This window comes from Sinohyriopsis cumingii, chromosome 10, assembly GCF_028554795.1.
Source record: "Sinohyriopsis cumingii isolate HCF-2022 chromosome 10, ASM2855479v2, whole genome shotgun sequence".
NCBI classification, from domain to species: domain Eukaryota; kingdom Metazoa; phylum Mollusca; class Bivalvia; order Unionida; family Unionidae; genus Sinohyriopsis; species Sinohyriopsis cumingii.
The window spans coordinates 65596737-65614975 of NC_142970.1; the positions used below are offsets into that span (position 1 = coordinate 65596737).

Sequence of the window (18239 nt, forward strand, 5' to 3'; positions counted from 1 at the left end):
ACTGGTAATGTATTTTGTCAGGCCCAGCGGAAGTATCATGGGCCTTGTCTAAAGCCTCCATAAGTTCTGATAGTGAAAACAGCTGGTTGTAGCTTTCCGAGTTGTTGGATGTGAATGCAGGGAAAGCCTCTGCTCAACTACCAGGATCCTTTCCTCCCCCGACACGGGACGCAACCCACGGCAAACAGGTTGCCTCTACTTAGTCGCCTTTTACGACACGTAGCGAGGCACGTCGGGCCAATTCTACAACCCCGGACCCGCAGAGGGAGAAGTCATAAATGGAATGTCTGGTTTAATTCTTTCCACATACATATCCTCCTGTGTGTAAACAATGAATTCACAAAATTCACAACCTGTAACCATAAGTTGGCCTTGAATCTGTGCATAGTAAATGTGTGTCTTCTTTAATGATACATGTTCATCCTTCTGTAAATAGAAATCTGGTATATCACTGCATGCCTTTTCAATGGTCATTTTTCTAGCAGAGAACGGGCATTTAATTTCCACAATTCCACATACTCCATTGTCACACAGTTTCCCATCAGGCGAGGCACCCAAAAATGAAAAGTCATTATTAACCACAAAGCCACACTCACGGAAATGCCTAGACGGATACAATTCAAGATACTTTTCATTAGCAGTTTTCTCATGTCTTTTACCGTATTCAAGAGCTTTGGCTTTCACGTCATTTTTTGAAAATAAACTGTTAATAAACCTTTCACTGGGTTTAGATTTCCTTGATATTACTTTTCCAAAATTAGATGATGTAAGTCTGTCTTTTCTCTCATGAAACCAGTGATCCGACAAGGCCCGATTTCTTGTCTGTACCTCAGTGTCACATGGATTTATGCACTTTGTGTTCTCATTGAGTGGTTTGAACTCATCTGGTAAACAGACTGGAGAAGCCCTTGTCACAGATGTATTACCACAGTCCTGAGTTATTTGTGTAGTTTCCCTCAGGTACTTTGTCTGAAATGAAGAAAATAAATAACTTTTCTTATTTTTTTCAGGGATATCAGCAATAGATATGTTAGCAGTTGCAGCTGAGAATCAGGATCTAAGGCTCAAATTGTCAAATAGTTCAAAAAAGATACAAGAGCTTCAACTTGAAGTGTCATCAAAAGATAAAGAAATTCAACATCTGAAGAAAATAATTGCCAAGAAACAAACATTGAGTGTAGCAATTGTGAAAACACATTGAAAAATTTGTTTAAATACTATACAGGAATCACATACATAAGGTTTTTAGCTTTATTGGCCTTTCTAGCCCCTATAGAGTGTCCAGTCAAATATGGACCAGGACGAAGGGATACAAAAAGCCTTATCGAGGAAGATGGACTGTTTTTAACAATATGTAGGCTTAGGCATGGTTTTGGTTTAAAAGATTTGGCCACACGGTTTGGACTCTCTGCACAGTCAGCTAGTGTTGTGCTTAACACATGGCTCGATCTTATGTATTTAAAACTTGGCCAGCTTTCAGTTTGGCCACATAGAGATACTATAATAAAAAACATGCCATCTGAATATAGAAAAGATTTTCCCACTACCATTATTATTATAAATGGAACTGAAATTAAAACTAAAATTCCAAGTGCACTTTGCCTACAGAGCCAGTTATATAGTGATTATAAATCTGCAACAACTCTAAAGGGGTTGATAGGTTGTGATCCTAATGGTTGTGTAATGTTTGTTTCAGAATTATTTACAGGATCAATTTCAGATAAATCTATCACAGAACAATCTGGTTTTTATGATATGCTTAAAACACTAAAATCAATTGGTTATATTAAAGAAGGAGATGCCATAATGGTAGACAAAGGTTTTAACATTGCAAAAGAAATAAGTGAACTTGGTTTGAAAATAAACATTCCACCATTCGCATCGGCAAGTAGGCAAATGACAGCTTCTGAGACACTTTTGACTAACAAAATTGCCAAACAAAGGGTACATATAGAACGTCTCATATGTAAAGTTAAAACATACAAACTTTTATCACATTGTATTCCTACATCTTTGTTTCAAAAGGCCAACAAAATATGGACAGTGTGTTGTCTTCTAACACTTTTTCAAGATGTTTTTGTTAAGGATGAACACTGAATATACTATGATTGGATAGTACCTGATACGATAATATTGACCCGATCTGCACGTCTCCTAGAGGTGTTGATACTTTAGGAATGTTTGGTGCAATTCTGCACTCTAGGGGTGTTCCCTTCAGACTAGAGAGATGAGACATGTCCTTTTCATCCACTTTCGGTACTCTAAATGTAAAAAGAAATGTAATGAAATAGTCGTGTTAAACAATGTTGTTTTTTTTGTTTACTTCATGTCAGTGCCTATTTTAGGCATCTATAATTTTTGCACATATTTTAAATGCACACCTTATTACTTATTCAATTTGATGACATTATATTGTAGATTTACATGAATATTTTTCTATTACATATCAATTCAAGTATGTTGTATCAGCATGATGAATAAAAACAAATTAATAAAGCTATATTGTTTGTCATGTTTATTTTAATCTGGAAGTAATAAATAGTTAACTCTATGTTCCATCTACAATCAGATTTTAAACAAGTATTTCTGTTGGTAAATTATTTTTATTTTAAATTCATACTTTTTGTTTATATCTGTCTGGCAAACCAATGGCTTTCTTTTCCTACTCTCTGTCGGTCTAGCAACCACAACATGGTTAAGTGGCACTGGTTTTATTTTCGATCCCCTTGGCACATGCCATTGCTGAGGTAAGCTTGTGCTGCTCAACTGGTCAGGAATAGAGGTGAAGTTATGTAGTTTGAAACCCTGTAGGGACTTAATTAGCCCTACTACATGGGAGCAATGCCCACTGACCCTGCAACAATACATATATATTTTTCAGATATCATACACATTAATTAGTTTAAAAAAATGCTATTGGTGATGTCACAAAACCAACACCAGCGCCATCTACCAGATAAATAATTTAGAATGCAGTGTCGTGATGTTTTTCTAATGCAAAGGGATTTCAAACCAATATTGATTTTGACAATTTTTATTGGTTGGGAGTGTCAAAGCATTGTGACATCTAACGAGGGGGCCGAGTTTTTATCACGGGGCCGGGGTACAAAATATTCCGCCCAAATTACGTGACGTCATGTATGGATGACCCTTGACTAAAATTATTGATCACTGTGGAAATTTACAAAGGTGGCCAGGTAATAAACTGGGTCAAGAGAAAAAGACCTTTGGTGAAATCAACAGCTAACATGATACTACGATTTTTATTATCAACAGCTGCAGCTTTCGTTGTGAGATTACAGCACGCTAACACCTTTAGGTTGACCTCATCCAAATATATCCATTTACGTAATTTAACATTTGTTTTTGCCGAATGTTCTTCTCGAACAGTGTGTATATAATGACATTCTAAAAGAATATGGATGTATGAGGATCCAGATAAAGTGAATGCTCGCCATTTTAATGTATGTGCAATAAAATTGTAAAAAATAACACATTAAATAGTCGGTACCGAACGCCTACATGATCTGCACGACTTATACTATAACAGTTGCCATTACTTCAGGGTATTAAACAGTTCAAACATTAAACATAGCTCATAAAAAATACAAAACATTAAATCTTACCCAGCTTTACATGAACAGTATGCATCTTCACACTTTTCCTCCGTAATTTCGATGTGCAGACGGTGCGGAGGCTGGTTCTTCTTCATAGATGGCCAGCATCTCGCTTCTACGCGAATCTTGTTTTCAAACTCCAAAACTTTGATTTCGTGTATATATCTTTGCGTAAAGTAGTTCAACCCTTCTGCAACACTTTACTGGAAAGCTTCTCTTGATCAGGAAGGTATTTAAGTGAAATATTATCGGGAATACGCGAGAGAGAATCTGACATGGTGCCTGTATTCTGTGATGATTCGGCCATTTTAATGGGAAGCTTGGGGTTCGCAGTAACAGTCTCTAAGGGGGCGGAGCTTCACTAGTCATTTAGGATCTATGCATACCATCCAGTCATGCTATATTGTTCTTGCAACATTGTCACTATGGGAGTATAGACAGCAGCTCTACCTAGATGAGGTGCGGGCCAAAGGAGTCTTTGAAGCTGGGTAGAGACACCAGTTTTCATCCCCATGCCACACTGCCAAATATGGCAGTTGTACTTTGATGGATGTCCCGACAATCAAAGTTGTGGACATCCAACTTGTGCAGGTATTTTATTTTGTTATAAATTTTTTTCAATGAATTCTCTTGTGTGGACTCGTACAATATGAACTATTAGTGAGTACATAATCAGTGATATATTTATTGTGTAAGTGTTCTCTCAGAAAATAATATTACACAAAAAATACAAATCACGATATAATATTTCAGTGCAATGAGGTCAAGAACTGTTGTGCCATGGAGTTGTTAGTTTTGACACGCAGTCTTCAGTTTATGCGGGAAGAGGGACTTTCTATATCTGATCTAGTAAAAGATCGTCAGTCAGGTCAAGAATTACACTAGGACACTGCAGTAAGAGATCAACCACGGGTTTGATGTATATCTTATGGCAAAAGGTAAACATGTTCCAGAGATCCTCATTAGTTACTCAATGTACCAAATTCTCTTTTCTTCTCTCGAGTATAAAATAAATATGGTAAACTGTAGTTGACGTGTGTATGCACTGATTCAAGACATAGTATTTTGTGACAAACGAATTACAAATGCTTATTTACTTTATTTTTAAGATCATTAAAAGCATGCAAAACAAAGTTCTGCATATTTAGTCTAAAGTTATGAGTATTTTTGCAGCAATAAGCACACAAGTGTTCTAATAGGCTGCATTCAGTCATTATAAAATCATACAATCATTTGATGGCATTCCATACGTGTTTGCTCCTTGATATAATGGGTATTTGATATCTCAAAGCATATATTGATGTAATTTTGTCTTTATTGTGTTAGTATGTTCTTAACAAATGCCATTTATTAAATCCTATTGAATTGTCATCGATTAAATTTAACAATGCTTTTATAACTTTCACTTAGATGTAATAAAACAGAAGTTTAAAAATATTGAAATACATTGTATTATGGACAGATGTATGCATAAATGCACTGATGATTGTTTTGAATCAGAAGAAAGAAGTCTTTATTTCGTTTGACTAGACTATGCTGGTGTGACATATGTCTTAAAAAAAATATATTCACGAATTTGTTCAGTCCATCAGTTCATGCGATTTTAGAATTTTAAAAATTTTGAAAACATGTTTGCCAATATTACTGACGTGCCAATATATACAATACTGGAATGAAGTATATCGAATTTTCCATTCGGAAACGTCTAACTGCATGGTAGCTTTATTTGCCCTGTCGTTAATTATCGGATTTATATGATATGTCAATCCAGTATACTGACTGCGGTTAGACAACGAAATCGACCTTATAGCTATGTAACTCTTTTTTCAGGTTTTACGGAAAGGGACACACACACACACACACACATATATATATATATATATATATATATATATATATATATATATAAGCCTGATCTACAAAAACATTAACGGAACTGTATATTTTTCCAAAACAGCGTTAAGAGACCAGCATCAAATAAGATATCGTGTCCGAAAACACAAAAGGAATAAAAGCGCTGAACAACTTATATACACACAATTTATTCTACACATGTTGTCAATAGGACTGAAAAAAGAACGTCATTTTGCGAAACTGTTTAAAAATGGTTTTATAAATTCTATTTGTATATGGTCTACAACATAAGAAAATGTTCCTTCAATCGAAACTTGATTTTAGTGAGTTTTACAACTTACGAGGTAAAGACAACTGATATTCGGTTCGTTTTTCCAATGTTTCGGAACAGCAATATCGGTAATGTCGATTTATGTTACGTCAAATTAAACCATCTTTCACACCATTAATTCTGGATTTTTCGGTTCTGGAGCACTTACTTTCATCATTTAAAACTCGTACTCTTTTCATACGTGTATTAATACATCACCCGTTTCGTGGCACTTCACTGAATCGCATAAGTCTTCACGAGATATTATTTTACATATGCACCGATAAAGATACCATACAAAGCAAACACAAATACCACAAAAACTAATGATGGTATTATAATCAAATTGTTTACCTGTAAAACAAAATAAAATATTAGATTTAACTTATGTCTTGTTTTCAAATTTAACACCGTTAGTACTGCATTCCTTCATGTATAGTGATTTTGTTCCGTCAAAACTATTTTGTATCATTCACTACTTATTTCTCAATGGCAAATAATGAGACACAAAAGACAAAGTTACAGGAGATTCATTTTCATTCAAATCATCGAATTTTAAGAAATCAAATTGGGACAAATAAGTTCAACATTAAGATTTTCTTGAAAATATAGAAACATAATACTCTGATGTCAAGGATGTTAGTTTCATTACGAAATGTATCGTAAGTAAAATGATATTGGGCATTTCTGCGCACTTAGGTTTCCGTCCCCAATACTTTCGCAAAACGCATACAGAATTCGACCGATTGACCAAAATAAAATACAGTAATGCTTACTATTTGAAAAGAGGCAATTGTCACCAGAATATTCTGTTCAAAATAATATTAATTTTTGACACAGGGGATACCAATCCCGTTCTTTTCTGACTAGCGATATGTCGGCCTATTCTGCATACACTTTGAAAAGATGTAATGTTTATCCATCGGACTATTGAAATGAGATACATTACTTTGGACTTTTCTGTCAGCAGTTCAGCAGAGTAATTAGGTCAGGTTTATAGCTAGTTCTACAAAGTTCAACGTGACAATACCAATAAATGACAAGAGATGTTAAGCAACCTAAACCGATCTTGTAAAACAGTTAGTAAAGTTCGACATTTTATAACAAAAATCAGCTATTATGTGGAAGAGAAACAACAAAGAATAGGATGTAATGTGTTTACGTCTTGTTGATGGGGTAAAATTACTCAAGAATTTAGGAACAGACTACGCTGTGGTATTTCTTGAGAATTTATGTTCTAGCAGCAAGTTGACACGCTGGGTAACAGACAAAATTGTACGTGTGGGACAACTTCTTGCAAAATTAGAAACTTTGATTAAGATGCAGAGTTTTTAAGGTATACAATTCCACCTTTTATATAACGTATTTATTTGTACGATTCTAAAAAAATACATAGTAAATAGGATTTTCTGGCTTACAGGTTTAAGAAGGTCATGGAGCGGGTCTTCATGTTCACATTTGGAAATCATATTTGTATATGCCTTTAGAGTTGAAATGTTGGATAGTTTGTACACTTTATGAATATCACTTTCCTTAGTTAAAGTACGATCGTTCTTTCTTGATACAAATGGATTTTTGACCCAGAATAGCATGTGATCAATTGCTTACAGAAATGACGTATCGATGCGCAGAATTACCCGACATGACGGTATGTTTTTCTTGTAAACTTGGACATCGTATAATATTAATGGTCCATCTCTGAGCATCAGTGATGATAGATTCACATACAATTTATAACCGTACGCGATTCTAAGAGTTGATGAAGATGCAGTATCAGCTGCGAGTCACGTTGTTGTAACTTTCTTTGTAGCATACGGGATATTTGTAATAATATTACGGAGGTAAGTTGATTTAACCCGTCACAATAGTTACTAAGGATTTTTATGTGGACTTACTGAGTAAGAGAGAAAAAGGGCAATGGAGTCTTAGAGGCCGCACGATTCACCCAAAACCTGCCTAAAACCACCCTAAACTGCCCTAACCCACCAAAAACATTATGTAAATCAAAGGAAAACTTACCCAAAACCACAACATTAGAAAGAGTAGTCTTCTTGAAACGGACAAGTTATGCCGCATTCAGTATTTACATTGGGGAGAAACGAGAAAAGGGAAACAAATGTTAATGCATTCATCCCCATTGCTGTTAATCAAGTCAAAGGCGGACCAGTCAATACGTTCCAAGTATAAACGGCCTCATTGTGAAGCAAAGAATGGACCATCGGTGTGCCATACATATCAACTAGGATGACAACAATAACAGATGCACGATATTATAAATATGCTTACATGTATTTGTTACTTGCTTTATTAACAACTGATTGATTGATTGTTTGTTTTTTAACGGCGCATCAGCACTTTTAGGCTATTTAGCGCCAAACAAAGTGTTACTTGTATAATCTTTTAAAACTTATAAAAGGTTCTATATCGACCAGCGATATAAAAGAACAAATGGTTGAAATTAAGAACGGTAAGATGGTAACGGTGCAAAATAAAGCTTCCCGATCAACGGGAGATGTAAAAAAGATGAATAGATATTAAAATGGGACGGTATGTATATTGCATAAAACTGCACAAGGTGATAGCATAAAAGTCAGAGTTTAGAGTAAATATTTACGGCTTTCAAGAACTCGATAATACGAGTGATGTTTATATTATAAAAAAGTTCTTTCATGTCATGCACAACGTAATAACGATCGCGCGTAGGTTGTAGGTCAAAGCACTCTATCATAAAGTGCTTGACAGTGAATGGTTCATTGCAAGAAACCCACTCTGGTGGGTCTTCACCTTTTAGTATGTGGGTGTGGGTGATATAAGTATGACCAAATCGGATTCTTGCAATGACTACCTCCTCCCTACGAATGGTTCTGTAGGAAGGAGTCCATTCTCCTAGAGTTGGCTTGATTGCATGAAGTTTGTTATTTACAGCATCATTCCATGATGCCTGCCACTTCTGACGTAAGAACTTTCTGATACAAGGTTTAAAATCAGTATATGGTATTTTAAAATCAGATGGTTCTTGAGAAAGGGCCATTTTAGCAGCGCGATCTGCTTTTTCGTTACCTTTAATACCAATGTGGCTAGGTAACCAACAGTATATTATATTGTGGGAGACACTCAGCTCGGTGTTTTTTACAAGTATGTTTTTCAATAATGGGTTCTCCAGTTTTCTATTGTGTAGTGACTGGAGTACTGATAGCGAGTCGGAGAAGATGATACTGTTTAAAATACGGTTCTTTTCTATATGTTGCAGAGCAAGGTCTATTGCTCTGATTTCGGCTGTAAAAATTGATGCTCCATTTGGTAAGCGAACTTGCGTTGTGTGATTTCCACAAACAAAGGCTGCAGCAGCCTTTTCCTCATCCTTTGATCCATCAGTGTAAATTCTGGTGTAGTTTTTAAATTCGGTGAGGAGTTCATGGTAAGAGTTGTGGAAGATAGAAGGGTTTGTTTCGGATTTTTTTCCATCGTGTAGCGTAAAACGTACTTTTGGTTGTTTAATTAGCCAGGGTGGTGTTTCGGAGATGGATGTTTTCTGAATTTTTGAAAGATCTATATTTGTAGTGTCAAGGCTGGATGATATTCTAATGCCAAAGGAAGGTATGGCGTTTGGTTTATTTTCGTATAAAGTTTTGTATTTGGGTTGAAAAACAGCCGAAAAGCAGGATTCAGAGGGTTTGATTTTAATTTCAGAGCATACTGTGCGGAAAGCATTTCTCTACGATGCGATAACGGTGGTTCATTCGCCTCAGCTAGAAGGCTTTCACACGGGGATGTTTTAAATGCTCCCAGAGCCAGTCTTATTCCCTGATGATGAATTGGATCAAGCATTTTAAGATACGATTTTCTGGCAGAACCATACACAACGCAACCATAGTCTAGTTTGGAGCGAATAAACGTTCTATATAAATTCAGGATGACTTTTCTATCAGCACCCCAGTCAGTGTGCGCTACTACTTTAAGTAGGTCAAGTGCTTTTAAGCATTTGGCTTTCAAGTTTTTTAGGTGTGGAATAAAAGTCAGTTTTCTATCAAAGATAATACCCACAAATTTTGTTTCCTCTACAACTGGAATAGGTGTTCCGTCCAGCGTGAGTTTAGGTTCATCGTGGTGTCGTCGTAATTGACAGAAATGCATACATACCGTTTTTGATTTCGAGAATTTGAAACCGTTCGTACTAGCCCAATTTTGAATCTTGTTGATATTTTGCTGTAGTTGTCTTTCAATTGTATGCATGTGCTTTGACCGATAACATATGAGAAAATCATCAACATATAGTGAGCAATCTACACCAGGAGTCAAACACTTGGTGATGTTATTAATTTTGATATTGAAAAGTGTCACAGATAAAATACTGCCCTGGGGCACACCCATCTCTTGCTCGTGCAAATCTGAGAGAGTACAGCCCACTCGTACCTTGAATTCTCTGTCGGAGAGGAAGTTGGATATGAAAGAGGGCAGACGGCCTTTTAGACCTAGATCGTGCAGGTCTTTTAGTATCCCGTACTTCCATGTTGTGTCATAGGCCTTTTCTAAATCAAAGAAAACCGCTACTAAATGTTCTTTCTTGATAAATGCATCGCGAATGAATGTTTCTAGTCTAACCAGATGATCGTTGGTGCTCCGTCCATAACGAAAGCCACTTTGGAAAGGAGATATTAAATTGTTAGTTTCCAAGTACCATACAAGCCGAGAATTGATCATTCGTTCCATTGTTTTGCACATGCAGCTGGTGAGTGCAATAGGTCGATAGTTGGTAGGATCTTCACTATCTTTACCGGGTTTGGGAACTGGTATTACTGTTGCTTCTTTCCATATTTTAGGTAGGTTACCAGTAATCCATAAATCATTGAAGAGTTTTAAAAGAGATGTTAAAGATGATTCTGGAAGATGTTTTAAAAACTGGTAATGTATTTTGTCAGGCCCAGCGGAAGTATCATGGGCCTTGTCTAAAGCCTCCATAAGTTCTGATAGTGAAAACAGCTGGTTGTAGCTTTCCGAGTTGTTGGATGTGAATTTTAAACGTGACTTTTCTTTTTGAGTTTTCAATTTTTGGAAGGCTTCGGAATAATTAGATGATGACGAATTTTTAGAGAATGTATAAGCAAGAACATTTGCTATGTCACGTTTTGAGCTAAGATTGTTATTGTTCACTTTTAGATGTCGGAAAGAATTGTGTTTTCTCTTTCCGTTTATTTTTCGGATCGTGTCCCAAACTTTCTTAATTGAGGAACGAGAGTTTAAAGAGGAAACATATTTCATCCATGATGCTCGTTTACTTTCTTTGATTGTGCGGCGAGCTTTGGCCCGGAGAATACGATATTTACTTAAATTCTCGGGCGTCGGATGATTGTTAAATTTTTTCAATGCTTCTCGGCGTTGCCGTATGGCTTCCTTACATTCCTTAGTGAGCCAAGGTTTTAGGGTTCTTTTACAGTTTGCTGAGGACTTGGGGATAGATTCTTCTGCAATGTCGGTTAAAATAGATGTAAAATGCTGAATGGGGTCGTTAACATTGAAAAGTGTATCCTCATTCAGCCTGGTTTTACAGAGTGTTTCGAATTTGGCCCAGTCGGCCTTCTTTAAATTCCATTGTGGAATTACTTCATCAATTGTAGAGTTATGATTTACAAGGGAGATTGGGAAGTGATAGCTGCTGTGAAGGTCATCAGCGACCTTCCATTCATAGTCCAAAAGCAGCGAAGGAGAACAAATTGTCAAATCGATGCATGTGTATGTACCCGTGCCTGGGTGTAAATATGTAGGTGTTTTGGTATTATATAGACACAGATCGTGTCTAGAAATAAAGTCTTCAACTTTGTGACCTCTGTCACTTACATGATTCGATCCCCATAAAATGTTATGGGCATTAAAATCCCCGAGTAAAACAAAGGGTGCGGGAAGCTGTTTAACAAGATTATCGAGTTCGTTTGGTACTAGGTTAGTGTGTGGTGGTAAATAAATAGAGCAAAATGTAATCACTCGATGTAGAGTGACGCTTACAGCAATGGCTTGTAAATTGGTGTTTAAAGGAATGAAACTATGAGGAGCTGTGTTGTTCACAATAACAGAAACTCCTCCTGATGCCCTATCAACATTTGGAGAGCAGGTGTTAAACAGAGAGTAGTTTTTAAATGTGATGTTGTCCGTATCTTTCAAGAAGGTTTCTTGAAGGCATAGTACCGCAGGATCATGTTCGTTTAAAAGCAGGAGAAGATCATTGTAATTTGCTTTAAGTCCTTGACAATTCCATTGTATGATAGTTTTTCATTATAAATTTAAATTAAAGATTGTGGAGCTAGGTTAGACCTTTCGCAGAGGGAATTTGTTTTGTTATTTCTCTGGAGGAAGTACGGGGGTGAATTTTTTGTTTGCAGGTCTGGAGTTCCCTTGAGCGCATGGAGCAGATTCTTCTGCATCCATGCTCTCGATGTCTCCAAACCTGTTATAAAGTTTGATGGGGTCATCTGACCCCTTTTGTTGCCTGTTTCCATGAGATTTATTTTTGTTTTTTGGTGACTTAGTTTGTTGGGTATTGCTGAATGTAGTTTGTGTAGATGCCGTGTTTCTCTGTGATTGGTAATGAGGGGGGTTTGAGCTTGGTGTTGAATCGGGTGCTTCTGTTTGTGTTTGAGCGTCCTTCGTTGTTTTAGGATTGCTCTTCACTACAGTGGAGAAGGATGGGCCAGGATGGGCTGTTTTCGCCTGTACAAGTTTTCTGGCTTCTGGATAGGGAATATTGTGTATTTTACCCTCTGAATTTCCTTCTCCTGTTTCCAGGTATCGCAGTCCTTGGAATATGCGTGGTGCTCTTTTCCACAGTTGACACAATGCGGAGTTGCTCTACAGTCAGCTTCCTGATGAGAATTTTCTCCGCATCGGCCACATATTTGGGTTTTAGAGCAGCGGTCTTCGTGATGGCCGTATTTTTGACATTTGTAACATCGAAGGGGGTTGGGAAAGTAGATGTCAACCTTCACTTGCAAGAAGCCAACTTTGACCACTTTGGGTACAGTTGGCTTGTTGAAGGCGAGTACAATGGTGTTGGTGTCCTGCAGGTTATTATTACGTTTGATACGTATTCGACGGACTGCAGTGACACCTTCACTTTTCATTCCTTCGATGATATCTGCATCGGTGACTCCAGCCAAGTCACGACAGCGAATCACGCCTTTGGACGTATTCAGTTTGGTGTGAGCGAATGAGGTCACTGGAATATCGAAGAAAGTTTTTATTTTCCCGATATTGTCTGACTGACCTCGTCGCTCACATTCCACGAGAAGGCAACCCGATTTCATTTTTTTTTTTGACGCTCTTTGGCGTACCAATCAAACCTGTAATTGTTTTCTCAATCACAAACGGAGAGAATGAAGCTAGGGATTTTGCGGCATCTTTAGATTGTATTACCATGAAGCGTGGAAATGTGTCCACACTACATGGTTCGTCGTCCGAGTCAGATAAAGTTTTGGTACGTTTATTTTGATTTTTTTTGGAAATATCCATTTTGGCTAGATTAAAAATTCAGCACCCGTGCTCCCCATCCACCAAGGAGCCCAACAAGGGGACACTTTTCAAGTGTCAGGGATACACAGATGCCATACTCAGGTGATAAAATTACCTTTGAATGACCCTGATGTCACCAATTTCCAAGGTCGGTAAAATTACCCCCCGATTGACTTATTAACAATTTGTTGTCGCTAAGGGCTATAGCAAAATATTATATTACTTCTTGACATTTTAAATCTTGTAAAGGTACTGATTCTTTGCTTTTAAACTTAATTTAAAATAAGTGCTGATTCATTATTTTCTTTATACTTCAGTCAATGCATTTAATATTATTGTTGTTGCTTAAAATTTAATGCTAATGATATAGCATTCTTCTGCACATTCGATTCATTCGTGCGAGACAGATGAAAAGATCTATAACTACATACATAATAAAATGTTGATATTTATATTCGGTATATACCGTAACTAAAATCGGAGAATATTTTAGCTGCTTATCTCTAACATTTTCCGAAATGTGATGTCTGCCTTCATTCCTATTTTTTTAAAATGCAGTTGATGATGACAACAATTGTGATGATGGAAACGCATGATCACGCAAACAACCACCATTAAAAGGTCGTCAAATATCGTGCATTGGGTCCGCGGATTGTGACAGTACTTATTGTTTAGGTTGCTTATGGATATGATGGTGTCGGAAATGATGTCCAAGAATATGATAATAAATACATAGATATAATAGACTAATATTTCTAGCCATAATGATCTTATGAATAACGATAATGATACAGATCATCACGAAAATGAAGTTTTAATTGTGAAAACAGCAAATGTTGCACGAAGCAAAATGACATTTTTAAGGAACTAAGATATTTTATCAATTCTCGCGAACAACAAACTTTACATAATTGATATACCACCAGGGCCTAAAAATAATGTTTATGTTGTAATAGACATAAGTTGTAATAACCATAAAGATAAACATGAATTTCTCGACGATTGTGCTGTATGGGACACACATGCGGTAACTACTGTCAACCACGTTTTTACTCGATTCGGAAAATAGACTGCGTCTGGTTTATACAAAAACAATTTAATATGTACGAACCAAGTACAGAATAAGAATAGTACACATATTCCAATTCAACCACGACATGGAGATGTACTTTCATTCCACAGATATTAGACAAATCCTTAAGGAGATGTAAAGTTTAAAAAACGTGTAACAACTTTAATTAAAGCACCCAGTCAAACAAATGTTATCCAAAAACGGGCTGTGGTAAAAAGTTGTGGGAAAGGTGTTTGCAAAATTAACCAATCATATGGAAACAGTAAACGTAATGAGCACTATCGGCGAACGAATCCAAACATTCTATAAGAAGCTGTAAATGGTATAGGGGAGACAAAGACTTCGGATATATATTTACAGGTGAGTAAGGAAGATAGCTTTACTATGCCAAAATGTTCGAGGCAAACTCGACAACATTTACAACATGAAATAAAAATCTAGCCGATTATTTAATATAAATTTTAGTGAAACTTCACACAAATGACTGTCCAGGAAATAATTCTGACAACAACAAAAAAAGCTCGTTCATTATATTGATATACATTTTAAAAAATCTGACTTGATCAAAAATCATTCAGGACCGGGTGTTTGCATTATTGGAATAGACCGAACTTTTAAAACTTGGGTAAGGTTTTTGTGACTGCAATGTCATACAAAAATATAAGCGTTGTAAACAAGAAAACTGATCAATACCCTATTTTCTTAGGTCTGCTATGTCTTCATTGGGAGTCAGTTGAAAACACATATTACAATTTCTTTTGCATATTTGTGAAAATATTGGACACAAGCTTATAGTTGGTACTGACAATGAAAAAGTTCCGACATATGCTCCAAGATCCAATTTTTGTAATGCAGAATTTTTGTATTGCACTAAGCATATTAAAGACAACATTCGGCTCTCTTTGCATAAACATGGACGTGACGATCTTGTCACAAAATCAATACTTCGTATACTCTTGAATGAGGAGAGTGGCCTAATTTTCAGTCACGATGATGCCACGTTTGCAAAACGAGAAGATGATCTGGCAATGTATTTAAAACATTATCCAAATTTCGCACAGTACTTCAAAAGATTCATATGTCAAATATTTAAAATGTTTGTGTATAAACCGCTAACAAACAAAATTATCACTAGTCTTTGGACCAACAACTCAGAATCTAGAAATAATAGACTTAAGCAGGTTGCTGTTGGAAACAACACAAGTTACCCGAATTAATCAATAGGTTATATAGTGTAACTCAAGCTCAGTTCATAGATTTGCATCGCGCATTATATGGCTCTGGCAATTATAATTTTTTTGGCCCTTCCTCTTCATATGTAATTGATGAAACCATGGCAACCAATATTTTGAATATACTAGCATTCGTCCAATGCAAAATGACAATGCAAAATCCGGCCGAAAATAGATGCGGGACGAAAATCTGGGCAAAGAAAGCGTGCAAAGGCGGGACGAACATCGCAAATGAAATTGCGATAATAGCGATCATTCACCCACGATGTGCAAATTGAACTAGAAATACACTTGTCTAATGTCGAGAAATGGCTACGCATTTCCATTGTTGCAGTTTCTGACCTGGTTTTATGCAACAATCTTTGCAACGTTTATAATCTTTGTACAATTGTATCAATTTTTAGTTACCTACGACACAGGTTGCAAGCATTACTTGTATTATGTTGAGTGTATTAATGCTTTACTTTATAATATGCAAAATACAATTGAGTTGAACTTCATTAGTTTACTGTTCATGCACTATTTCTTGTTTTAAAACTGTGCTTGATAGGACTTTGAACAATAATCTTAGTACATGTTTAAAAATTTGTAATTAGCAGCTAGACATGCCATATTTGATTGAAATGTAGTATAAAGAAATTATTTGGTACTTTCAGTTGTTCGTTGTAATGTTGTGTTAATCGCATTTGACAGTCATGGCACTGATAGGCAATTATTTACTTCGGATGATTCTAAAAACAAGAACTTAAAACAATGCAACTTAGAAATACAATATATCGTTAAAGCCAGTAGCGATAAGCAATTTCTAATACAGAGAAGAACATGTACATTATGGTGTATATATTATTGGTTCCATTGTCTGATATGTATAATTAATTTAATTGTTGGTTTGTTAGTTTTATATTTTTTTATTACATTACATGCTACTGTAATTTAATTTTGTTTACTGTATTTAATTTTGTCCAGAACAGAGTTCAGTTCTGACTGGTTATGACTATAGTAAGATTTGTCTCCCTTGTTCCGATGTTTACTTCCAATCTAAAATATAAATGCAGCATATTCTGTCGTGTTTTTTTCATAATAACACTGTTTACATTGTTTTCTTGTGGTTTTGAGTATGCATAGTTTAATCTGCATCATTATGTAGTGGATTCGGGTGAATCATGCAGGTTTTGGGTGAATCGTGCGGCCGGTTGATTTACTCCGTCATAATAGTTGCTAAGGATTTTTATGAAGACTTACTGGGAAAATGAGAATAAGCGCACTGAGTTTTAGTGATATGGATTTTTTGTTGGTGTGTGTGATTTTTTTTTTTTTTTCATTTATACGTCTTTGTTTAATTTCACAATTGATATTGGTAGGATGTTCGAAATCTTGGGACTTTATACCAGTGTAAACAAATACTGTAACCGTCACGTCTTATGTCGTGAGACTATATAATTTCAATAATGTGTTACAGTCCTCAAGCCTTTTCTAAATCTTAACAGGTCTGGAGCTCCCAGGCCCCTATCCATTGACCGGTAGTATCAACTTTTTTGTTCCATGTTTAGCACACAACCCCACCCCCTCAAGCTATGTAACCATTGACTGATAATAATAATTTGTGACAAGACCCCGTGGTAGTTACGCCACTTGCATCCTTTGTCTCTACTCTAGATATAATGACTAAGACAACCTGATCTAGTTTTGAAAAATAAGATTTCTAATTGGCAATTACCATTTTCTATCTAATCTATTTCATTTTCAGTACATACAATCAAATCTCCGCTCAGGATTCGCTTGTTAACCTAACAGAATGACCCACTTAGAGAAGATATGTATCGCCATCTATTCAAGTCATTGCATATTACTACGAAATGTTTATCCCGGATAAAATATTCGGAATTAATATTTTTTTTCTTTTTTTAAATAACATACTTCTAAATCGAAAGACACAGATTGCTTCCTATATCAAGAGCCCTTAAAATATATACCACGTGAAAAGAGCCGTGATAGATAAAACAAACATGTTAGTATAAAATAGGGTGATCGATTTTATCCGTTGTCATGGCACCTGAACGGTCCAGCTCAATGATCCCTTAAACTTCCGTGCTCAGTATTATTATTGCATTGTTTCTTTTTGTGCATGCGTAAAAGGAAGTTATATTAACTTATGGGAGATAAGAAACACAATTTAAGTCATAAAAACATTTTTAGTTAAATATCCCATAAAAGAAATATTTCTAATGAAAATTGTTGAACTATTTTAGACATTTTAAACTACCTCTGTGTATAATAAAATCATATCAGACGAATGGATATAAACTTTATAAAACATGTACAAATGTATAGATATATGCCCAGTTAGAATGGAGGTTCTTTAAGACTACAAGGCTTATTATTTACACACCCGCATTAATAAGGTGGAGAGTATTATCCTACCGTCCATCCGTCTGTCTGTTAGCAATTTCATTTCGGCAACATAACTCGGCTCTCTCCAGCTAAAAATCTCAGTGGATTGCTTGCAAATAGTACATGAAGAAAGCCAATCGATTTTGAGGTCAAAAGGGTAGATTCCTAATTCACTGTGGCTGAGACGAGGATAATGGCTTATGTACGAAAGGTACAGGTCTCCACTATGTACCTTCAGCAGAGTTAGTTGATGACTTCCTCTT

At 36.0% G+C, this 18239-nt stretch overlaps 1 protein-coding gene and 1 pseudogene across 2 annotated transcripts; one reads left to right on the forward strand and one right to left on the reverse strand.

Annotated features, from left to right (window-relative positions):
* Positions 1-208: 208 nt before the first annotated feature.
* Positions 209-5361, reverse strand: LOC149790289 (uncharacterized). 2 transcript variants are annotated; one of them, XM_089972332.1, is made up of 4 exons: positions 3627-5361; positions 2621-2854; positions 2120-2261; positions 209-969 (listed from the first exon to the last, which is right to left on the reverse strand). In XM_089972332.1, the coding sequence occupies exons 1-4, from the start codon at positions 3710-3712 to the stop codon at positions 244-246; spliced, it is 1188 nt and encodes a 395-aa protein (XP_089828458.1). In that variant the 5' UTR covers positions 3713-5361; the 3' UTR covers positions 209-243. The 2 variants fall into 2 exon arrangements, with proteins under 2 accessions (XP_089828458.1, XP_089828459.1); XM_089972333.1 differs by lacking the exon at positions 2621-2854 and having other exon boundaries at positions 3627-5360.
* Positions 1001-2254, forward strand: LOC149790290 (uncharacterized; annotated as a pseudogene).
* Positions 5362-18239: the final 12878 nt, after the last annotated feature.

Coding starts and splice junctions, on each gene's coding strand:
- LOC149790289 (XM_089972332.1), bottom strand. CDS start 3,712: ATGAAGAAGAACCAGCCTCCGCACCGTCTGCACATCGAAATTACGGAG. Junction 2,855..3,626: donor TACTGTTCATGTAAAGCTGG/GTAAGATTTAAT, acceptor GTATTGTTGCAG/GGTCAGTGGGCATTGCTCCC. Junction 2,262..2,620: donor CAGACAGATATAAACAAAAA/GTATGAATTTAA, acceptor TTTTACATTTAG/AGTACCGAAAGTGGATGAAA.